We start from the raw sequence: 23,268 nt of genomic DNA, 5'->3' as shown, positions 1-23,268 counted from the left end.
GTAATTCTCTTTAATAGGATTTTAACGTAAAATATACAAACAAAACTAGCAGTGTTAACAATACTTACGTTATATATGTTGACCTATGTGCAACACAAAAGCAACTTGGAAAAACTAACGTTACCTTTAATGTATGCTCTAATGGTATATTTTCTAACACTGATATTCCAGATCAACTCAGCTTCAAAGATCATCGTCTTTATTACAAACTGCTGTTCTAAATTACAGTTGCATCAGGTATTGAATGATCCCAAACTATGGGCAGTTTTATCCCGATTTCTCTGACCTACATCTTGTAAGGTTCATTTTCATAAAGATTTCATGTGAACTAAATCTAAATTCTCAGGCAGGCGATTTGATAATTAGCTACTAATCATATTAATTAAAATACTGATAGATCGTAGGATTTCTAACTAAATTTCCATGCTATTAAATGGCATATTGCTAAAAGAAACATAAGGTTTTAGGAGGTTTGTATTTTTTCTCCTTTGTTTGTTTGTTCGTTTATAAGCTATTTGTTTTTTTTTTTTTATTGTTTTATTTGACATTATTTATAATTGCCAAGCTAGAAGTTTGGCAAAAGTTATAGTTTAACTTATTTTGAAATTCAGAGTTGTTCTCGGCTTTCGTTTGTTGCGTTTTTTCTATTTCAAAGATAATCATAACAAGTGATTCCAGACGAAATGGTGCAAACCCTTTCAAAATACATATTCCTTAGCATAGGTAGCACCATTCTTTCCTTTTCTTGATGGGAATTTCACATATCATCTGATAGTTACGTTTTAATTCATTAATTATTACCAAGTGCTTCAAAAAGCAGATCTTAGGTAATAAATGGCCGTTAAGGGTAACCGTTTTTCTCATAATAAAGATCATCTATTATTTGTGGAGTCAAGCTACCCAATGTAGATTGCGATTCTATCAATGCTTAAGTGCTTGTCTTCATCAGGCAATGACGTTGAAAAGTTACCCGTTGCTACTGTTGTGGCATAGCGAGTTGCTATTGGTATGTTTTGGAGCGCTCTTGTCGTTCTACATTGATGCTCCAAGATGAAGTTGCTCCGCCACAGGTCTGATTTGTTGTTGGTTGGGCTGACTAGTCTGCCTTTTAATGGTGGAACTGAGAATCTACTCTATAATCCGCCCTTAAGTTGGAGGTATCCACACTTCAGGAATCTCGATTGCTCTTTATCTACTGATATTGTTTGAATAAACTATCAACTTACCGGAAAATTGCGAAAAATTCACACCGATAGTAACTAATCATTATGCAGAATCAATAAACGACAGAGACTAAACACAACTTTCAGAACAGATCTATAATACCTTTTCACTTTACGTTTATCATGTGTAACTGTTTCATTATAATGCAGCGAAAGGTGTGTAATGGTTAGATTGTTAAACAAAAAAAAATATTTGTTTTGGTAATTTTTATTTTCCTACTGTAAACTGTGTTTTTTTCTGATAGAAATCTTAAATGTGTTACTTAAACACATATATTTCAACTCTCAAACAAGGCCAGATATTGTATGAGACAGGATGAAACCGAACGTATCTGGATTTGAAGTCAGTTCTAAGTGAATGCCTAACGATGCTTGTTTGATCTGAGTTTCCTTGAAACACCTGCAATAAAGCAAACCGAGAAAAAACAAAAAAGAGAAACTGAACACCTTGTGGTAGTCCACCAATTCTACATTCCATTTAAGTAAGGAGGTGCTGGTAGACGAGGGAGGGGAGGGAGGGGGCATCCGACTTGGTCTCAACAGCTCACATCTTTAACACAACTTTGTGCTCTTTTTTTGCTGCAGCCTGAATTTTCCAAACGGAGTAAAATTCCTGTCACTTTTCTTTTTTGATCGCTCGTTCAATACTCACCCTCCTACACCCATAGGAAATGTTAAAGATGACACGATTTCCTTAGCCTTATATCTGCTTACAAATTATCCGTATTCACCACAAGCTCTTTGATTTCTACTAAAAATGTCAAATGAAGTCCTTTCCGAACCTCCTAGACATATGGTCCATTTTCCTTTAAAAAACAGGTAATGCTATCTCTTTTAAAGCGTTTAACAGATGACTATTTTGTTTCTTGAACTTTGCAATATATATAATTCTGTTTCACTGGTCACGAGTTTTTCGGTCCCACCATAAAGTCAATAACCATCCTTCTGAATAACAACATTTCACACTCTTGCATAATATCACGATAAGTGAAAATACTGCTTGCTGTCATTCTGGCATCTAGAATTATGTTACTGTCTGCCACGCCAACAGGCCCACAATGCTTTCCCTTTCCACCTGAAATATTATGATACAATTAGTATACACTTTGGGCAAGGATATCCCTTTTCTCTCGAATGTGATGGGTCACAGTAAAAGACATTAAGTACCTGTAGAATTGTGTCCGTTTCCAGTATATCCGGACTTACAGGTACAAACGTAAAATCCGTTGGTGTTCGTGCAGGTAGCATTCACGTGACAAGAGGGATTCCCTTTACATTTGTCAATATCTGAGACACCATAAATATATTTTGCACTCTTTTTTTTATTTTTGTCACCTTAAAATGAATGAAGACTCTTAGTCGCACTATTAATCATTGTAAAGCATAAAACAAAGGTTTCTCCTTTTTGTGTTTTACGAATTAGACATTGTAAAAAAACATTTCAGCACAAATATCTCTTAACCCTCCAATATGATGGCTCTGAAACAAGCAAAATGTAGCCGGATCATTGTGACTCCTTGCATAAACATGCAAGGAGTAGTGATGCAAGACGTAGCGCTTAATAGGATTAATAGTTCCTGCTAAAGATGCTTCGTTTAATGCTAAGGCTTCTCTGATATTGAGTGCGAGCGAAGTCGTATTTCTGATTCATTATTCGCTCACCTGATGGTAGCTCAAACTTACCTTGGCATGACTGTCCATCTCCGATGTATCCTTCCCTGCAGGTGCAGTTGTGGGAACCGTTAGTGTTGGTACAGTTCGCATTGACGTCACAGAGATGGTCTCCATTATTGCACTCATCGATATCTGGAAGCGAAACACCCCAAAACACCAAACAAACAAACAAACAAATAAACGCACAACATTATATCACTGAAAAGTATATCAGCTGTAACGTAAAAGAAAAAAAAAAAATAGGCGACTTCCGTGAGTGTCGTAAAAATGTTACATAGAGAAGTGTCCACATAACTAATCATATTCAACTCATAGATGGAACAGCATTAAAAAATCCAAGGAATAACAGCTACTAAGGTGATAGTTGTTATGTAGAGTCGGATCTGATGTTAATTTGAATTACCTCGGTATGATTGCCCATCTCCAATGAACCCTTTCTTACAGGTGCAGTTACGAGAGCCCTTAGTGTTGGTACAGTTGGCTTTCATATCGCAAATATGGCTTCCATTGCTGCACTCATCGATATCTGGAAGCAGTAGGAATGTCAACGTAACTTTTTGGATCCAAAAATAAAGTGGATGACCAGGAATTAAGTTAAGCAACCCGGTTTTTTTTTGTTTTGTTTTGTGTTCTGTTTTTCAAAATCTCCATTGCCTTCGTGCGAAACGAATTGAGTATTGTACCTCGAGACCACTGTAGGTTTTCATTTTACCTGAGCATGAGTGTCCATCTCCAGTAAATCCATCTTCGCAGGTGCAATTACAAGACCCAACACTATTGGAGCAATTTGCAATTTTGTCACAGAGGTTATTGCTGCCTTTGCATTCATCGACATCTAATTAAAAAGTTGTCGAAAGAAAACATTACACGGAGAAAGCATTTAAACAAAAAGGAAGGTTTAAGGTCCTGGAACCAAACTTTGTATAAACTGATTCTGCTCTTAGTTTACTGACCAAGTTCAAATCAGAATAAAAATGCATCAGTTATTAAAATGTTTCATTTACAAGTCAGGAACAAAACCTAAGAGTTCCTGACGGCTCCTTAAACTTAAATGGGTCATGAGTGATATATTTTCTAATTCTCTAGTAACGCGGCTGAATAGCGCGGCATTATAGTCAACGGGTCATGTTGGAAAATCCTGGTCATGATTTGATTGCAATGTGACTAACTTCACTTGTACAGTTTTGTCCATTTCCAGCATATCCAGATTGAAATTTACATACGTAGTTCTTACCCACTAGTAATCATCTAGTCTGCCCTCTACCAGTTGAGATTTTTCACCACTAATACAATGATTTGTGTCATTAAGATTTTTTATCACGCAATGTTTATTTAATATACATGTGTTATTGTCGGCATTGTCTTCAGGCCTACACCCGTCGCTATTTTCTTTAAGGCATGCTGGTAAAACAAGTCTTGCTAAGATGACAGTACTTTTCTTTCTAATATGAGGGGTTTAAAAAAAGGAAGGAATCTAGTACCCGTACAGTTGCGTTCATTTCATGTAAATCCGTGGTGACAAGTACAAGTATACAATCTGTTGTTCGTATTTTTCAGCACAAAGATTTTTTTTAAATCTATCAACACAACAGCTTTGAAACAAGCCAGACGCACATCACGGAAACTTTACGAAAACATGCATGGGTAATGCTGTATAATAATATGAGACGATATACCAAAAAAAAAAACAATGCTAAGGCAGTTATTCGGAAGGCATCCACTAGATCATCCTCAAAATTACCTGAGCATGAGTGTCCATCGCCAGTGTATCCCACTTTACATGTGCAGATGTAAGAACCATACGTGTTCGTACAGTCTGCATTCACGTCGCAGCCGCTGATATTAAATTTACATTCATCCATATCTACAGTTTAGAAAGAGAAGAAGTGACTAAGTTAGAGTAACTTACGAGAGGCATCCACCATAGAACTGGTCCAAACCAAATATTACGATAGTGATATTAATGATAGTACATGAATAATTTATAATACTTTCATGATACAGATAACTATTCATAAAATGCAATAACTCAAACAAAACTTAGGGGACCTACCTTCGTTAACCATAACATAGTAAATCAGTACTGCCTTCGCTTTCCTAGTTGGATCCAGCCAATACTTTCTGTCCATGGTGTATTTACCTTCACTTGCTTATATTTCTTGACAAGTCAGCGCCGGTAATTTAGGGATAGAACCTAAGGGAGCTGCAGTAAAGGCAGATATTTTAGTTTCTTTATATTATAAGTTCTTTCAGGTGAGAAAGAACCGGATTGGCCCAGGATAGAGAATAATTCAAGGAATACAAACCAAACATAGAGATAAACTTTTGTTTTCATACCTCTGCAGTTCAGTCGCTGAATGTAAAACCATCCAGGGGTTGAAAGAAAATTCCCTGGTCTCGCCTCCCTGGTGCGGTTATTTAGTTCACACATTTGGTATTTCCGATTGTAATTATAGCTTTGGCACCTGATCTCCTGTCCGCATTTGACATTGCAGAGGTGAGGAGCCGCCACTGACCATCTTTTGAAGACAGAGCACTTGAGAGCCATTCCTTGTATGTTTACTTCTGTCCTACATTGATCACTAACTGTGACAAACTCCATCACAGAAGCGAGAGGGGCGAGTCTTAAATGGCGGAAAATCCACCAAATACTTCCTTTCTTGAGCTAAATCTGAAAATATTGAGTATAAGACCACATGAATACATTGTAAGTGCTTGCGCTGAAGCAAAATAATCCTTTTTTCACTCAAAGAAGAAATGATTGTGTGCCAGATGAAGACGTACAACAGTCATATTACTTCCACATTAAATTGTTGCCTAAAATTAACAAATGGTAAACACCACAGCGTACACTATTGAGTTATGGATGCACGCGGGAGGTTGTTAAGCACGAAAGAAGCGTAAGAGTCGCTCAAGGCGATAGCCAAGAGCGACTCTAGCTTTTTGAGTGCTTAGCAAACCTCCCAAGTGCATCCATAACTCAATAGTGTACGCTGTGGTGTTTACCATTTGTTTTATTTATAACATTGATGCACTGTAGCTAAAGAGTTCCTTTTATTTAACAAATCTTACGCGACCAGAAAAAACAAGCGCGCGCGGAAAAATAGTCTTTGCATTTGCTCACGTCAGCAGCGTACACCCATGGGCAAATGGGGGACGCTAAATTGACCAATCAGAGCGCGCGCTTTACTTTGGTTATGTTATAAAAATTAACGGTAAAAAACTACGACGTTTCGAAGTATGCATGACCTCATTATCAAGTAAAATGTTAAAACTGATGTAAAATTGTAGCTCAGAGATTATATACAAATAAAATGTGATAACTTCATTAGAATAATGAGCGTTCATTGTTATTGGTGTCAGATCGTGCAGTATATGTTTAAATAAATACTTTTGCACGTATTGAGTCAGACTGCGTGTTTAACTTTGGTTTTTGTTCGCGAATGAATAACATTTCGTGGATTAGGCAGTCCATTTTCCCGCGGCATTTCTTGAGAACGGAAAACATTTTCCCCAGGCCAGCGGACGCTACACCGTGGGCCTCCCTCAGATGCTTGCCAATGACAGAGGCTTTATGTTCTTCTATGCGTTGATGAAGATGGCGTGTGGTATAACCGATATAATCCGCATCGCACGAATCACATTTAAAAGTGTAAACAACGCATTGGTGGTTAATTAAAGCGGGCTTCTCTTCTTGTATCTTGAGCTTTCCCTCGATCTTACGACTCGTGAAAACTGGTTGTAGGTCAGTTCCGATTTTCCGGCCAAGATCTTTCAGCTGATGTCTTACTGTGTCGGCCGATTTTTGGTCTTTAAATGGTAAAGTTATTCTGACAGGTTTTTGTGTAGCCGCATCAAGTTCAGTTACGTGCAAAAGTATTTATTTAAACATATACTGCACGATCTGACACCAATAACAATGAACGCTCATTATTCTAATGAAGTTATCACATTTTATTTGTATATAATCTCTGAGCTACAATTTTACATCAGTTTTAACATTTTACTTGATAATGAGGTCATGCAGACTTCGAAACGTCGTAGTTTTTTACCGTTAATTTTTATCATCAAATGTATTTCTAAACATTCTCTGATTATGTTATAAAAACTTTTAAAAAACACTCCATACTTTAAATTGTGAGAACAGAACGAAATTACTCGTAATTTGCTATATTTGAATGTTTTAGTTTTGAAGGATCTTCAAGTTCAGCTTTTGTGGAATGATAAATTTGATATGCTTAAAGCATTTTGATCTAGTAGCCCTGTATTGCGTCCTCGTAATCAATCTAACTTTCCCCAGCCAATGCCTATGCAAGCAAAATGTATCGTATCAAGGGCTATCAGAATCCAATACAAAAAAAAAATTGGTGGTAGCCACGCAATATTACGAGATAACTGGCTTTGAAATGTGAGAAAAGTGCTGACTTTGCATTTTATAGAAAGTGAAGGAAAATAAAATTTCCCCGTCAATTCCATTTGAATTCGATATTTTTAGAAACAAAATGAATAATACACGTAGAGATTCTTTAAAATAACTAGCAAATACAATACTCAGAACAAGGTCCTGTAAGTTTTTATAATCAAAATGACTGCATTGAAGCCATTTTTAACCCTTATCACTACTACTAACACAACCAAAAATACTGGCAAAACAGTCTTTGCACAGGATGAAAAGTGAACTGCGTGTTTATAGATTTTTTCCTTTTATTCGGTGTCATTAAAATAGGAATCACTGCGCGTTTTTTTTTCTTTAAATCATTTCGTTATTTTTTAAAATTCTCATCGCACTTTGTTTAAGCTAGCCTACTCCCCTCCTCCTCTCCCCCATTGTAAGTAAACACATTGACGTCCGCGTGGCGCGCATGTCTCGCGTAAAGTAATTTCTTGAAAAGTAATTTCTCCTCAGAATAACAACACACTGTCAAGCAAAGGTGATGACAGGGCAGAAAATTTAAATGAATGGGGCATTACTTGCTTTATTACCAAATTCTCCAGATAGGAAAAAAATTTGCATTGTATGGTGAGCAGAAAGGGCAATACTCGAATTTTTGAAAGTGGTAAACATGGATTAAAAGAAAACTACTAACCTCCAAAATTAGTTAGTTGATTCACAAATTGTACCAGTATTACAATACTTTTTATTTAACTAAAAGTACCTGATATAATCCTTTTAAGCCGTTTGTTCTCACAATTGACTTAACTGCATCAGTAAGTCCTTTGTAAGCTAGTAACTTTCCACTTCCATCATTAACTAAGAAAAATTTATTTAAAAAATGTTTCATTGCATACAGTCACATACATGTACACTACAAACACATTCTTGCAGTAAATACTCTTGAGAAAGACTGTTCCTGGTATTGGTAATTGATGTTTTGACAACCTTAATGGAAGTTGACTCCGCATGCTAACTTCAATTAAAGTCTGCGACACACTGGGCCATTTAAAACGAAAATCACCGAGTATGCTTGGTATGGCAATCGTGATATTCGCAGATCACTGTGATTGGCGTATAAAATCACCAGGTGTGTCTCCGCATTTCTAACATGCTAATATCAGTGATTCAATGAGCCAATTACAGCTATGAAATTTGTTGCGATCCCCAAATAAAATTGCCACATGCATCATCAGCATAAGATTGTGGAAATAACAGTCACCCCAACCAACTTACCAACACATGGACAATAAGATTTTACAAGTTAAAACATTTTGCAGAAAAGCCAATCACCTCACATTTACAATAATTATAGGCATGAGGCTGACTTTTATCCACAAGTTGCCATTACGACCAGTATCTGCACAAGCAGACTAAACTAGAATTTCCCTGACAACATCAAAGGACACATTTTTTTTTTCATGACAAATTTTTGTCTCCTCTGTTGCATCTACACTAAAAATGTTGAAGCTGCTTAAACTATCAAATTCGGTTAACAGCCAAAAATAAGACCGATACCATATTTCACTTTATTACATTCATTTTGAAATCACTGGTGGTCCCTGTAATCTGATACGCTCTAATTGGTGCGATTTATTCCCAAATCGCACCAATTTTTGCTCTAAATCGCATCTTTTTTCCAGCCAATGAGGAATTTACACTTAAAACAAACAACCAATCAGATTTCAAGGCTTGTTTAAAGTGACCAATCAAATTGCAGGAAAATGAAGAACAAGGAGTATCATCTGGCAAATTTTGCAACTTTTGTTTCCAAAACTCTTATTTTTTTCCCCCAAAAATGGATGAGTTTAATTTCATCCAGTTTTTGAATGATGACAATGAGATTCTTCAGGCTGAAGACCAACATGCCAGGGACTTTCCCACTTGTTGTCTACATTTTGGTGAATATTTTGACGATTTTGTACCTTCTCAAGCTCAAAATCCGCGCGATCCCGAGTCCACCGAGTCAACAACAAACGAAGAAAATCAGAAGCCACTACAAGAGTTGGATATTGCAAGATTTCCCATCATTTCAAGCGATAAAATACATGAGCGTAAGTCTGTTACTTCCAATAAAAATACGTCCCGCTCCACAAAACAATGGATGAATGTTTTCAGAAGCTGGTGTCAATGCCGCCACCTTGAATAAGTCTTCATCGAAACAATGGCGCCTGAAGAACTTGACAAAGTCCTGAGTAAGTTTTACGCCGAAGTAAGAAAAAAGGACGGAGATGATTACGAGCCAGAATCCCTTAAAATCATGCAGAGTGCCATAGAAAGATATCTAAAGGAGAAGAACTATCCATTGAGCATCGAGCAATCGAGGGAGCTTCACTCCTCACGAGAAATCCTCAATGCGAAAGCAATTTCCCTGCGTCAACAAGGAAAGGGAAAGAGACCCAACAAAGCTCAGCCAATCACATCTGAAGAAGAGTCAGCCCTGTGGGAAAAAGGTCAGTTGGGCGATTTTAATGGAAAGGTCTTGACCAATGGCAACTTTAAAAATTTGACGGAACAACTGGGATTTCGGGGTCGCCAAGAACACTACGATGCGTACGTGGAAGATGTAATTATAACACAGCGAGAAGATGGAACTGAAGTTGTTGAGTTCAGAGAAGGTCCCACCATATGGTCCCACTAAAACACGGAGCGGTGGTCTCACCATCAGGCGAAGAACAACACCACAAACAATGTTCAGCACCGATTGCGGAAAAAGCGATCCAGTGCGGCTATTCAAGCTTTGGTTGTCCAAGCGACCCGAAGGAATGAAGAACACAGGGCCACTCTATCTAAGCATCATAAATCGTCCTAAATCAGCAGATGTTTGGTATACCAAAGTTCAAATGGGACAAAACACCATCGGCAATTAAATGAAATCTATGGCCTCCTGTCTCAGGACGATTAAGAAGCTGACGAACCACAGCATGAGGAAAACATTGTTATCAAAACTGAAGAAATCAGGTCAACCGCGCAATATCATCTGTGAAATAACAGGCCATGTACGTGAATCTTCGTTAGACGACTACGATAAAATAGACGAGAATCACAGGAAAGAACTGTCTCACATTACCAGTGGATATAAAGACGTGTCAAACGAAAATCAAGCAAACGAAGTCACCCGCCAAAACACTGCATATCAAGCCTTAAATCAGGAGATTGCAGTCCAACATTTAAAAAAACATTTAAAAAACTTGCGAGTAAAAATGATATCCTATTCCTAACAAGTGGTTGTCGCATATATCACCATAAACTAAATCATAATTAATAAGGAGGCCAACACTAATACAGGGATCTTTAATTAACAATTGGTTCATGCTTTAGCGTGCACTATCAAGTTATGGAGCACACGGGAAGTTTAGAGATCATGAAAGAAGCGTAAGAGTTGCCCGAGGCGATAGCCGAGGGCAACTCTAGCTTCTTGAGTGCTCTCCAAACTTCCCACGTGCTCCATAACTCGATAATGCACAGCTGAAAGCATGAACCAATTGTTTTAGAACATAGCCGGTGGAATTGTGCATCAAATCCGACGCGAGAAGCGGAAACAATATCAGTTGAAGCGAATCGTGACGGCGCTGATGCCAAGTCACCTATTCCGTTGTTTTTCTCTTTTTCTGCCTCATTAAGAACTCTAGCCCAAGGGAAAAGGTTGAAACATTGTCTTCGTTTTCCGACTAGTAGGCCAAGTTTCTGTTTGTATCCATTATTGTCGCGAAATATATTATTTTTCCCCGCACTAGCAATGGCTGCTCGCGTGAAACAAAAAATTTCTCGCGAAGCGATTTGCTGACGCTGTCAGCGTGCACTATCGGGATTTTGAGCACGCTTACAAATAATTATTGAATTTGATTGTGCGGTTCTGCTAGCTGTGTTCTAAATTAGAAATAAAACATCCATTCATTAAGTTTAAACAATAAGAGTTTTTAGTAAATTAAAGTTTCCAGTAAGTCGTAAAATGAGAAGTTTCAAATACTTCCCACAGCATTGCTGTAATCAATTCCTTTTTTTAATGCTTTTGCTAAAGCGAAAGTCAAAACAGTTCTGTATATGGGAAGATTTAATTATTTCAAGATCATCTAAATTGCTCACGTCAGTTCAAATTGATATAAAAATGTACGGAAACTTTCGTTCATTAAATAGACGTGAAAATGTAATGAAATAGGCTTATATGTGCGGAAATAAACTCAGACAGGAATGTTTTACATCGCTGCTGATGTTCCCGTTTTCAAAATAACCTCGCCTCACAATAAATTGATGGGGGTCTCCTAATATGTTATTTTATAACGTGCCTCACCTTGAAATCTAATTTTGATCAGGTCCAACGGATGCAACACAAGAGTTAAAGTAACCCCTCCGGACACGCCGGCTACAAGATGCTCGTAGCGAATGAACCGAGTGATTGAAGGCGTTTTTGAAGCTGTTCGACGGTCAGAAATTGCTTGTTGCTCACTCATGTTGTTTTAAATTGAATATACACTCTGACCTCATTATTACGTGTAAGGAAACCAATAACGGTTCACACGATCACATTTGCAATTATTTCATCAGCTTCGTCCGCCATGTTGACAAAAGGTTATTACCAGTTTCCCTCTGCCCCTCTTGACCGGTGGTGTGCGCACTCTGATTGCGTTGCATCATGGTCGTAAAACAAAAATTGAGCATTGCGCGTTAGAGTAAACATCTTTGGTGGCAGCGAGATGCGGCGTGAATATACGTGGATTGTGATGGGGATTCACTGTCTGTTGCTACTCCTTCGAAAGTTAAATCGTTTGACGAGCCTGCGCGACTCCTGTCATTCTTCCGTGACGAATTCGTTCTTAGGAGACAACTGACGTTTTTTAGAAAGATTCGAAACTGCAATCTGCCTAAGAATCTCGACACAAATGGCAACAGTTACGCTCACAACCGATGGCAGGATGAGTAATTTCAAAGTCAGCAGTTATATTCCAAGACGCGAGTTATTCAACTGTGAATTGACCCTTGACATGCAAACGCATATTAGAGAGAAAGAGACCTTGTAATACACGAACTTTTTCCACTTAGCGTAAATAAGTGATTTGTAAAAGGAGAAGCCCCACGCCTCCTAAGAACGAATTTGTCGCGCTCCACCTTTAGTAAAAGCGTACAGAGTTTCAAAATACCCTTCGAGAATAGAGGAAACCTACATGAGGGTTTTGAGAGCGTATCTCTGGAGTTATTACTTCAAAGAAAATAGCGCGCGCACAAAAGAAAATATTGCCTTTTGTAACACAATCTCATCCGGCTTCGCCAAAGAGAAGTATGACACCTCAAAACTGACCCATATTATCGCATCGCAAAGGAAAGTCATCAAAAGATATCCTAATAACAGCTAAACGTTGAGAGTAGAAGGTTTAAAAGCGCTAGCGAATGGTAGGAGACGCACTGGCCTATCAACACCTTTCAACAGTCGACTGCGTTTAGCTTTCCTGCTTTCCGCCGTGTCGCCTCACGCAAGGTAGAGGTTTTCATGGAGCAAGAGACTCTTTTCATCGCTCTAATTAAACTGTCCTTCATTCAGTGATCAAGATAGAAGATTTACCCCACAACACTCGCTATTATTTAATTTTCCTTCACTTAGGAAAGTGGATTTACAACACGATTGATAAATGCCCTTGAAGAAGTAACGCTATGTAACGCAACACACTAAACGCAACAATGGGCCTTTTCGCTCCACAAAAGAGTCTCAAACACTATCACTTAAAATGCCTAAAACATTTGTACCATTGGAGTGCGTTTGAGCGCGTTTGGTCAGAGCTGTTGAACAAGGATCAAAGTGGCCATATAAATCTTTGAAAGGTTTTAAACTACGACGTACAACGAATTTGATCTGCTCGAAATCCGGTCTAATATTACATGCTAAAACACAGTGCTTGCGTTTGTTCTTGAGAACGATATAATACGTGACAAATACGCACGAAAAATACTTCTACACGTTCGGACTATATCAAACTATGTTTACCTATAGTGAAAGGATAAAGAAATGGCCTTACTTTTACGGAATATTCTGTCAAACTCTACCCATTTCTACCGCTTTTACCGCCATATAGAGTCCTAAAGTGTGACGTCACGTTGCCATGACAGCATTTCTTTCTGGTCTAAACAGTTTAAACTCATACTTCAAACATGGCGTCTTTATCGATATGCTCACTCGTTTCTTTCTTTTCTGGAGAGCGGAAATCGCTTGATCGCGGAGAAAACCACTTCAAATCCGACCATGTCCAAAGCTTTATTTATTCCAGGGGAGTCATCAAAGGTGAAGTCCAAGCAAGCATGAAAAATAAGGACTACAAAGTCACAGTAAGTTGCCAATTTGGGATCACAACACGTATGTTCAATTCGAAGAACTCCCAACCCCGATTTCACCTCCAATTTAATGTTTATATTGCGGAATACATATTGCAACTTACGTGTCTGTTTCGAATTATCTTTTTATCAGATTTATCTCGATGAAAACCTTGAAATAAAAAACACAGAATGCGAGTGTCCTCGCGGCGAGTTCAAGTGCAGTCACGCGGCAGCCATGTTTATTTATGGCATCCATAACCTTAGCAGGACGGACCTGGAATGCCAATGGAAACGAAAGCGAAAGGCAGAAAGCGTACAGTCTGCAAGCCAGATGTTTCCAGCGCCACCAAAGAAGAAGGATTACAGCCCTTTGGCGCGCGATCCTAGCCGAGAAGATCGGATGTGGCTGTACAGCGAACTAAAGCGTTATGGCAAATTTACAGGGACCTGCTGGATCTTGAGTCCCGAACCACAACCTGCTACCCCTCTCCCGATCAAGACGATTGAGGATATCATTTACTCAGAAGGTTTCCTTATGGCATCTACGAAGGAAAAACAATTAGAGTACTTGATTGAGAATGCCAAAGTAGAGGAGAGAACCATAAATGTTGTGAGCACCCTCACGGCTGGCCAGCGAAACAGCCCTGCATGGCACCAAGCTCGTAGAGGCCGCCTGACTGCCAGTAATTTTGGCTCCGTCCTCCAGGCAAAAAGAGTTACACCGTCTCTTATCAAGCGACTACTTGGGGAATACAACTTGAGTGGAGTTAAAGCAATTGCATGGGGACAGGACAATGAGACTGAGGCCCTGAAATCCTTCACCAACATCACAAACTTTACACCTGTACAGACCGGCCTTTGGCTACACGAGTCGGGAGTTCTGGGTGCTTCCCCTGATGGACTTGTGGGAGACGACTCGGTGATTGAGTGTAAGTGCCCCTACACACATCGAAATGCGACAATCAAGGAAGCTTGTGGGCACAAAGACTTTTACTTGGAGGAGAAGGAAGGGAATTATACGCTGTCTACCACACATGTTTACTGGCATCAGTGTCAAGGCCAGATGTTCCTGACAAAGCGCAAATTCTGCTACTTTGTTGTATGGACCACAAAGGAAAGTGTAGTTATCAAGATTGAACGAGATGAATCTTGGGAGCACAATATTACTATCTTGAGTGATTTTTACTTTCATCAACTATTCCCAAAGATTACCGAGGGAGAACTTTGAAAAGTGGTGCACAGATGCTGGACATAATCAGAGTGGGGGGGGGGGGGGAGTGGGAGCTAATGTAAATAGGCAGTAGCTAATGTTAAAAGGTATTTTTTTAAATTTCATACATTAATTTCTTAATATAACATTACATATTCTACACTCAGATAGAGACACAAGATAAAGAACCCACATTTTTCCATTTAGCATAGTAACTTAATAATAAATTACATTCTTCCTGAAAGCAAGCTTAAACAATTTTTTTTTTGCAACCAATGGCTACTGGTAGCTGGTAACACTTATCCTGGTTACTCAACAGGGCCCAGGTACATAAAACTTATGCCACACTTAAGTAGGCTTGCATAGCAATGCAAAGGGAAGGGGTGAGAGCCAAAACAAAATCCATGCAGCACAGGTTATTTTTTCTGACTACCTCTCACCATCCCTTAAGCTAATTGAAGTGTGGCTTTAGTTTTATACACCTGGACTCAGGCTCCCAGCTTCACAGACACAAAAGTAAAACCTTTAAGCCAGCACGACTTTCACACTTGGAACTACTGAACGAAAGAATTCCATACTGGTCACATGCCCCTGACCTGGATTTAGTTGAAATGACAATTTAAGAATGTCACTGGTTTTCATTATAATCAATTTTTACAGAACACATAGTAGTTTGTATTAATGAACATAAAGGAGATGAATATCAGAAAAATGTAAAACTGACCACATCATATTTTTGACCAAAGCTATGTCAATACCATTTGATCTGTTACAGTAGGGCTTCTAGTAATACAAAAATAATATTAAAAACTCATTGTACTATAATTTAGTTGAAAAAAAGTTCTATTCAGTCAAATTCAAAGTCTTCGCAGCCATCCTTGATCAATGGATACTGCAAATTAACAAGAGCTGAGCACAGTTGGCATAGCTTGTCAGCATGGCACCTCAAAAATGCTGGGATGAAGCCAAGGATGCGAAAACTCTTAAGTCTTGCATTTGCACGCTCTACGTGGATGCGACATCGAGCTATTGATTTTGTTGCCCTTGCCTCACTCTCTGTAAACTTTCCATTGTTGAGAAATGGTGGTATGTTCACTGAAACACCTCTTGGAACTACATCGCTGATGAGAAAACCTTTGTCTGCCAGAACAAGATCACCAGCACTCAAATGTTTACAAAACCCAGACTCTTTAACCATGACCTTGTCACTGACTGAGCCAGGAAAAAGATCACTAACATAGGTTATAACTCCATTTGGGGCAACCCCTATAATGACTTTGAAAGAGTTCATTCCCCTGTAGCTGGAATATGTAGCATTCTGCTGGGACATGAGCTTAGGTGCAGCAATTTCAATGTCTGTACAATCAATCACAATGCGGCAACTGCTGTACTCAGTGAAAGAAGATGGCAAACACATCTTGTTCTTTTCTCTAGATGGCACAGTTGTCATGATGTCTTTGAACAGGAGAGAATGCAGAACATGGACAAAAGTTAGTACTATGTTAGCAACAGTTGCAACACTGCATGAAAACAACTGGGCTAAATGTAGATTGGTATAATTTTGTTTCAGTTTCATCAGAGTGATAAATATCTGGTCCTCAAGTGTGATCGCCTCAACCTTCCATCCAGCATAATAGTTTATTTCACCCTTGAATCTTGAAACATATCCCACAACAATATCAAAAACATCCTTAGTGGGTAGACCTGTCTCCATCCGTATCACCTCAGGGCTCAAGCTCTTAGCAGAGTAGTGTGCACTATAGTAACTTGACACTTCCTTGTGTTTAGCAAGTTCTGTTGAAGTCATATCAAGCTCTATTGACAGCAGAGCTTCTTTGGAACTTGTCTTTTCCTCTTGTGAGCATTCAGTGGAACATGGTTCAGAGTTCTCTTTAATCTCTTCAAGCACAGATGCTACAGTTGGTAATCTCGTGGGCTCGGCAGACACTTTCCGTTTTTTCTTGGGGGTAGGTGTACTGGGAGGTGTTGGTCCTGTACCTGGCAGCAAGTCCAAACTATCAAACAGCTTGTGCCTGTTTCTGTCACTGATGGTTGGCATATTTTCTTTTCGCCCATCTTTAAAGTGACAACTGCAAAGTCGCGAATGTTTGCTGGGCTTTCTATCTCCTCTCCTATAACAGAAAAAGACAGAAGCAGTTACTATACTTGCGCTTAAAAAACCCAAAGTTTAGTTGGTCACATGCTTAACCTTGTAGTCTAAGACGTGAATGCGAAGCGAGTATTTCTCTGAGCTTGTTACTTAATACTAGTTAGTGTAAAAGCTTTGATACTCACAACTATCATATAGTTTTTTAGTAACTAAATAATCTTAGATCAAGACTGAAGACAAGGAAAGGCAAAGCCGCGAGAAAAGAAATAAGACAAGAAAGAGAAACAGCTAATCGTGAATCAGTTTGAGATAAAAAAAAAAACCAGCTATTTCTAATCGATGGTACAGCATCGAAATATATATTTTTCGAAAAATACTCACCTTACAAATGATATCCACTTATCATAGAGTGTTTTATGTTTTTTCTGGTCTGGAAACGAAAAGAATCGGCAGCAGTGGCTTTCAGATGTGTGATTGCAATCTGGATGAAAACACTGGCCCATCGCAAACTTCGTCTCCGTGGCGTTTTGACTCGAATTATTGCTCACCAGGTGCTTTTGTCCGCTTATTATACTCTTCAATAGTAAGGCCAAAGGTTATCTTGATTCTCTTTATCTTATTTCTATTATTGGAGGATAAAATGCGCTATTATAGCTCTTGAAGTGTTCGAGGTCAACGACAATGTGTCACGCTAGGGACGCCATATTGGTTTGTTTAGACCACAGAATTCCGGTGCTATGGAAACGTGACGTAAGCACTTTAGGACTCTATTGAAAATAACGCTACCACAATGCAATGCAATCGGAGTGCGCACACCGCCTGGGTGAATGGAGACCGAACAGAAATAGTGAGAGTACATCTTATTAGACGTTTTATTGTGTAGCATAGCTGAGTATTTTTTCGATTTGTGCCGTATTTTGACGAAAATAATATGAATAATATACAAACAACGATGATTAAAAATAGTCCGAGATACGACACACCAAAACGTTTAGTAAGTTATTTATTATTCAACACGCCAAATTGTTAATTGAGTGAGGGCCAATTTCACGGATGTTTATTTAAGAGGAGTGCGTGACAGAAGTATGCGAAACGGAACGGAATTGACGCGTTGTCGTGTTGCTATTTCTATTTTCCTCAGTAAGTAATGAAATTTCATTGTCGTCTAACTGCGTTCTTCGTTCGATTTATCTGATAAACTTGGATCAATATTTGCTAGCCATTCCGACTCTTCGTCTTCAGGAAAATGATTTAAATTGTACGCCAATTTTTTTGGAACTTCAATCCAATTCGTCGCTTGCGCGGGAAAACCTGTCTAACCGGTTCTATGGAATACAAATACCACGTGATATTTGCTCTCGTCTTAGGTGTTATTTGCGCTCTACGGAGTGTAATTGTGTAATAATAGTAATTTAGTTGTTATGGTCGAAGTCCATAAAAACGCAGAAGAAAGAACGAGGTTAAGATCCAAGATTGCGCAAGATCAAAGCAGGAATCCCGAGTGGTCAAGACGGGCCATCTTGACCGCTGGGGTAGGCAATCAGAATACAGGATTTGCTCCATCATGCCCGCGGGCGCTGCAAACTATATAATAAATCGTATTACTAAAGTATTGAGGAAGTTAACCAAGTTAACTAATCATGTTAAATTAGAAATTTCTCCTTAGACAAGGCGATCAGAGTAGGAGATAATTAACCTCAGCCAATGAATTCCATAGGAGAAAGTTGGTTACACAACATCTCCATGCTTTTTTACAGCATTTCGCGTGTTGCATTGACGTATTTGTTGAAAGGTTTATTATACTTAAGGTTATTGTGCACCTTAATGGGTCTCTCGCGTGCAAGCGATGTACGTAGCGCGTGCGCTTTCAACTGTAGATATCTAAACCACTATATCAAATTAAAGCTTATAGAACTGGCTATCGGACTATACCAAAAATTTTGAAAAAAATTAATTGTCGAATTTTTCACGACTCCTAAACGGCGAGCGCCCAGATCACCTTTTAAGAGCTACAAGTCAAAGGGAATTTGTTCGATTGCTCTCAAATCTTGACAGTAGCTAGTTTTACCTATAAACAACAAAAGCGTGTCTCCGAGTTTTTTATTTCTAAATACTTTTTTTTCAAGAGCGATTTTTGTACGATCACTCCACATTTTTTTAATCCTATTTCAAAAATGTTCTGTAAATTTTCACTGAAATTAAATATGGCAAATCGCAGACACGTTTTTTAGCGCTTTGGCCCCAGAAATGGAGGAACACATTTAATAAGCGAAAAAAAAAAAAAATTCGCTTTAACATGTGACGTTCAAAAGGTGATTCGGGCGCTCGCATTCAAAAGTCGTGAAAAATTCGACAATTTAACTTTTTTCAAATTTTTTGGTATAGTCTTATAGCCAGTCCTATAAGCTTTAATTTGATATGGGGTTTAGATATCTACAGTTTAAACCGGATGCGCTACATCACTTGCATGCGAGACACCCCTGAAGGTGCACGGTAACCTTAAAGCCACAAGCAGGTCCTCTATGGTGTAAAAGCCATGTTTTTAAATCAACCCAAGTACTTTGTGTTGACTCAGAGTATACAATGGTTTATAGAAGAAAGTTTAAGGTATAAAAATGCTCTTCTCTTTTATTCTGTCCACTGCGCACTGTCCTAATTGGCTAATGGTTAACAAGGAGATTATTTGGTTACGATGAATATATGAAGTTCCATATATTTTGAACTGCGGTTATAGATACGTATGATGCACGATCCTCGCAGTAAAGAGCGCTATTTATGCAATACAGGTAGAGAGCGCTATTTATGCATCACGGGTTTATTACGAATCAACTTAACGGCCTGCTCCCAGTTGGCTTGTTAGCTCAATGGTAGAGCGCTGCACTAGTATCGCAGAGGTCAGTGGTTCGAATCCCGTACAGGCCTGATTTTCTCAGGTCTGATTTTCGCTACTGCATAAATAGCGCTCTCTACTGCGAGGATCGTGCATCATACGTAAGGAAATTATTACTAGTTACTCGAGTTTCACGCTCTAGGCGATCATTAGACAGAGCGTGAAACTCGAGTAACTAGTAATAATTTCCTTCTTTCACATTTGTATTTTGCTCTGCACATTTCTGCATCGAGCACTTCAAGGATAAGTGAAACAACCTTATTTCTTGTTTATTCGTTCATATATATTAGATATAAATATATATATATATATATATTTATATTTTATATATTTATATTTTTAACAATTATTCTACGAGCGTGCGCTGGATATGAGATGATAGATTGCCAACGAGGCGCATAGTGCCAAGTTGGCCATAATCATCTCATATCCAACAAACACGAGTGGAATAATTGTTTTATTAAAAACGCTATATTAAACTATTAAATTTTATTACATCTTTTAGCTCCCTTTCAATTTTAAGCTTATGCGTACGCTTAACATATCGTAGTTTGTGGTATATTGGCTCATATACCATAATGGCTAAGCCAATGAAAAGTCTTGAATTGCATTATCCAATGATCCAACTTTTAATAAATATATATATCTCGCTCAGGGCAAATTTTCTTTTCAAACATTTATCCTATATATATATAGATATATGTTTTTTTTAATACTAATGAAAAGAAATTAACCGGTATCCGTATTTAACCATTAGCCGTACCTGAAAGCCATCACCCCATTGAGGCTCTCCTACAACTTGCCCAAATTGTGATTCATAATTTCCCTTGTGGCTGCTATAAGTAGAGTCAATTTACGTGTGTCTAGATTACATTCGGCAGATGGATTTGAGCTATTATCAGGCCCGCGCGCTGGTACGCACGGGGGAGGGGGAGAGGGAGAAGTAGGCTTTCCCCTTGTGATATCGATACCTTCATACCTTGAAATAGGAGAATAAAGGATTATATCTTAATTAACAAATGGTAAACACCACAGCGTACACTATTGAGTTATGGATGCACGCGGGAGGTTGCTAAGCACGAAAGAAGCGTAAGAGTCGCTCGAGGCGATAGCCGAGAGCGACTCTAGCTTCTTGAGTGCTTAGCAAACCTCCCAAGTGCATCCATAACTCTATAGTGTACGCTGTGGTGTTTACCATTTGTTTTATAACATAACATTAACACATTGTAGCCAAAGGGTTCCCTTTTATTTAACAAATCTTACGTAACCAGAAAAAAACAAGCGCGCGCGGAAAAATAGTCTTTGCATTTGCTCACGTCAGCAGCGTACACCCATGGGCAAATGGGGGACGCTAAATTGACCAATCAGAGCGCGCGCTTTACTTTGGTTATGTTATAATCGCTTTTAGAAGTAATAGACTAATCAACAACAAAAAAAAAAGGGCATACATATCTTGATTTGCTTTTATCTGTTTATGTTAAAACTTCTTCGCGAAGAAGTTATGAAAGAGACCCAATCGCTTTAAAATAACGTTATCTAATCCGTAAGTAGTATCGCTCAATCCTTGCTTTCATGAAGAACAATTGAAGGAAGCTCTTTCATTGTTCTATAATTTGCACCAAGCCGTCTTCTTCCACGTTGCCTCCAGATACACCATGGCAATTTTCCCCGGCGCAATACGAACCACCTCCCCCTCCGGCTTGTTTATCTTTGATACCGCTGCCTCCTCCAGAGTACCCTCCACCTCCACCCGATGCGCCGTTATCCTCCGCTCCTCCTCCACCACCACCAAACCCTCCTACTGCTCCTGGTGCTGGTCCGCCGTTACTTCCACTGTTCATAGTTCCTGCTTGACCTCCTATCCAGCCTTGAGCACGCGACCCACCTCCCTCTCCGTGCTCAAATCCTTTTCTGGAACAACTTTGGCCATTCCAGCCCGCACCCACTCCCCCATGGTAACTAGCGTCACCATTGTTACATTCTCCTGGCTGACCCTTGGTACCACCCTTCTTTGCATGTGATGGATTGTTCCCCTCACTACTGGTTCCACTTGTTCCTGCCTGACCATCCACACCATGATATCCACCAGACGCGCCCCCTCCTCCTCCAGCAGCTAAAAACAGCAAATCATTTGTGGTATAAACAAAACTTCCTCCCCCTCCCCCAGTGCCAGCGTTGTCTTCGACAGACAGTCCGAGCTCAGCTGCTGTCATGGTCGTGCTTTGGCCACCTTTCACCTCCACTGAATCTCCTCCTCTCTGCCCCACAATAATAATTAAAACAGTACCTCTGGTCAGTCGAAATGTCCCCTCTATCGCTGCACCATAACCGCCGTAATAAGTTCCTGGTCTGTATCCATAATTGTAAGAATGTGTCCCTCCCCGAGCACCAAAGGCTTTGATGAGATATTTAGCTGTTCTTGTAACAGTGAATTTCTGAATGATACCGAGTCTCCCTTTGCGGCCATCAGGCGTAAACGAAAGGAGAGCTATAAGAAAATGACGTAATATGTACTTACTGACGTAATGGGAGGGCCGGACGGGAAACTATTCGGCTCGAGGTCGTAACGCTGAGATCTCGGTAATTAGGGTATAAAGGATACAGTGTTTTAACAAATACGTTAATCAGACTCCTGTGGGAAAAGTTATTCCAGTTACTGAGTTCTTAGTCGTTACTTAGTTAAGAAGGCTTCGTTTAAGAGGCAGTTAGAAAAATTTCATTGTTTTGGCCAAAATTCAGTGCATAACCGAAAATAAAATGTTTATTAAGTTCCGACCTTTACAGACGGAGAAGTGATCATAATCGTGTGATACGGCCAGAAAGTTTGTATCGAACATGGATGCAAACAAAAAACAAACAATCAGACTGTTCAACCAACCTTTCACCTTCAGCGATGTTCTTGCCTCGATTGTAAACTGCGGACTTCTGGCTTCACACACATAAATTCCTGAGTCTGATTCTCTCAGAACCGAAATAGTTAGGGTTCCTTTGTCTACTTTCATTCTCTTTTCGTCCCAGGCCCCCCTTGCTCGCTTCCAAGAGACGAGAGGAACAGTCTCCCCTGTGGCAGAACAGTTCAGAGACACTGACCCACCAACCCCATTGGTGAGCATGTCGGGTGGCTTTGAGACAAATTTTGGTGCCGACCAAACAAACAAGGTCGTAACTGCGGAACCTTCTCCAAGATGGTTTCTGGCTCTGCATTCGTACGCTCCAGTGTCCTTTTTTTCCACATCAACCACTGTCAAGTCCTGCTGATTGTAATCTGCCCTCTTTTGAGCCAAGGCACCGGTCAATCTCTTCCACGACACGACTGGTTTTGGAAAGCCGGTCACGTGACATTTAGGTAGCGTAATATTTTGTCCCCCCCCTTGCATGAGTGGGACCTGAAGCAAGTTGAACATGTGGTTTGGCTAAATGGAGTTG

General features: G+C 39.3%; 5 protein-coding genes and 1 pseudogene across 5 annotated transcripts in view; 2 read left to right on the top strand and 4 right to left on the bottom strand.

Annotated features, from left to right (window-relative positions):
- The window catches only part of LOC148739375 (uromodulin-like), a 112,722-nt gene that overhangs the window by 12,754 nt on the left and 76,700 nt on the right, over positions 1-23,268 (bottom strand). The window lies entirely within an intron of this gene.
- The window catches only part of LOC148739379 (uncharacterized), a 45,467-nt gene continuing 24,324 nt past the window's right edge, over positions 2,126-23,268 (bottom strand). The window contains exons 5-8 of the mRNA XM_088749467.1: positions 4,639-4,761; positions 2,907-3,029; positions 2,391-2,510; positions 2,126-2,298 (exon numbers count right to left, since the gene is read on the bottom strand). Of these exons, the coding sequence (XP_088605593.1) occupies positions 2,126-2,298; positions 2,391-2,510; positions 2,907-3,029; positions 4,639-4,761 (539 nt within the window). The remainder of the gene's footprint in view (positions 2,299-2,390; positions 2,511-2,906; positions 3,030-4,638; positions 4,762-23,268) is intronic.
- LOC148739384 (uncharacterized protein KIAA1958 homolog) lies at positions 9,128-10,550 on the top strand (annotated as a pseudogene).
- LOC148739383 (uncharacterized) lies at positions 13,433-14,861 on the top strand. Its single transcript, XM_088751198.1, has 2 exons — positions 13,433-13,644; positions 13,784-14,861. The coding sequence occupies exons 1-2, from the start codon at positions 13,471-13,473 to the stop codon at positions 14,858-14,860; spliced, it is 1,251 nt and encodes a 416-aa protein (XP_088607324.1). The 5' UTR covers positions 13,433-13,470; the 3' UTR covers position 14,861.
- On the bottom strand, positions 14,938-17,727 carry LOC148739382 (uncharacterized). Its single transcript, XM_088751182.1, has 2 exons — positions 17,334-17,727; positions 14,938-16,974 (listed from the first exon to the last, which is right to left on the bottom strand). Exons 1-2 carry the CDS (start codon positions 17,453-17,455, stop codon positions 15,690-15,692), a joined length of 1,407 nt encoding a protein of 468 aa, XP_088607308.1. The 5' UTR covers positions 17,456-17,727; the 3' UTR covers positions 14,938-15,689.
- Positions 21,067-23,267, bottom strand: LOC148739381 (uncharacterized). Its single transcript, XM_088751181.1, has 2 exons — positions 22,721-23,267; positions 21,067-22,330 (listed from the first exon to the last, which is right to left on the bottom strand). Exons 1-2 carry the CDS (start codon positions 23,244-23,246, stop codon positions 21,441-21,443), a joined length of 1,416 nt encoding a protein of 471 aa, XP_088607307.1. The 5' UTR covers positions 23,247-23,267; the 3' UTR covers positions 21,067-21,440.

Source organism: Stylophora pistillata, chromosome 2 (genome assembly GCF_964205215.1).
Source record: "Stylophora pistillata chromosome 2, jaStyPist1.2, whole genome shotgun sequence".
In the NCBI taxonomy this organism is placed as follows: domain Eukaryota; kingdom Metazoa; phylum Cnidaria; class Anthozoa; order Scleractinia; family Pocilloporidae; genus Stylophora; species Stylophora pistillata.
Note: the sequence above shows the minus strand (reverse complement) of the source record. Positions and strands in the feature narration are given on the sequence as shown.

What these genes read in the sequence shown, in the direction of transcription:
- LOC148739383 (XM_088751198.1), top strand. Translation starts at nt 13,471, where the DNA reads ATGGCGTCTTTATCGATATGCTCACTCGTTTCTTTCTTTTCTGGAGAG. An exon ending in ATAAGGACTACAAAGTCACA is followed by an intron (nt 13,645 to 13,783) that starts GTAAGTTGCCAA and finishes TCTTTTTATCAG; the next exon opens with ATTTATCTCGATGAAAACCT.
- LOC148739382 (XM_088751182.1), bottom strand. Translation starts at nt 17,455, where the DNA reads ATGGGCCAGTGTTTTCATCCAGATTGCAATCACACATCTGAAAGCCAC. An exon ending in AAGTGGATATCATTTGTAAG is followed by an intron (nt 16,975 to 17,333) that starts GTGAGTATTTTT and finishes TTTCTGTTATAG; the next exon opens with GAGAGGAGATAGAAAGCCCA.
- LOC148739381 (XM_088751181.1), bottom strand. Translation starts at nt 23,246, where the DNA reads ATGTTCAACTTGCTTCAGGTCCCACTCATGCAAGGGGGGGGACAAAAT. An exon ending in AACATCGCTGAAGGTGAAAG is followed by an intron (nt 22,331 to 22,720) that starts GTTGGTTGAACA and finishes ATTTTCTTATAG; the next exon opens with CTCTCCTTTCGTTTACGCCT.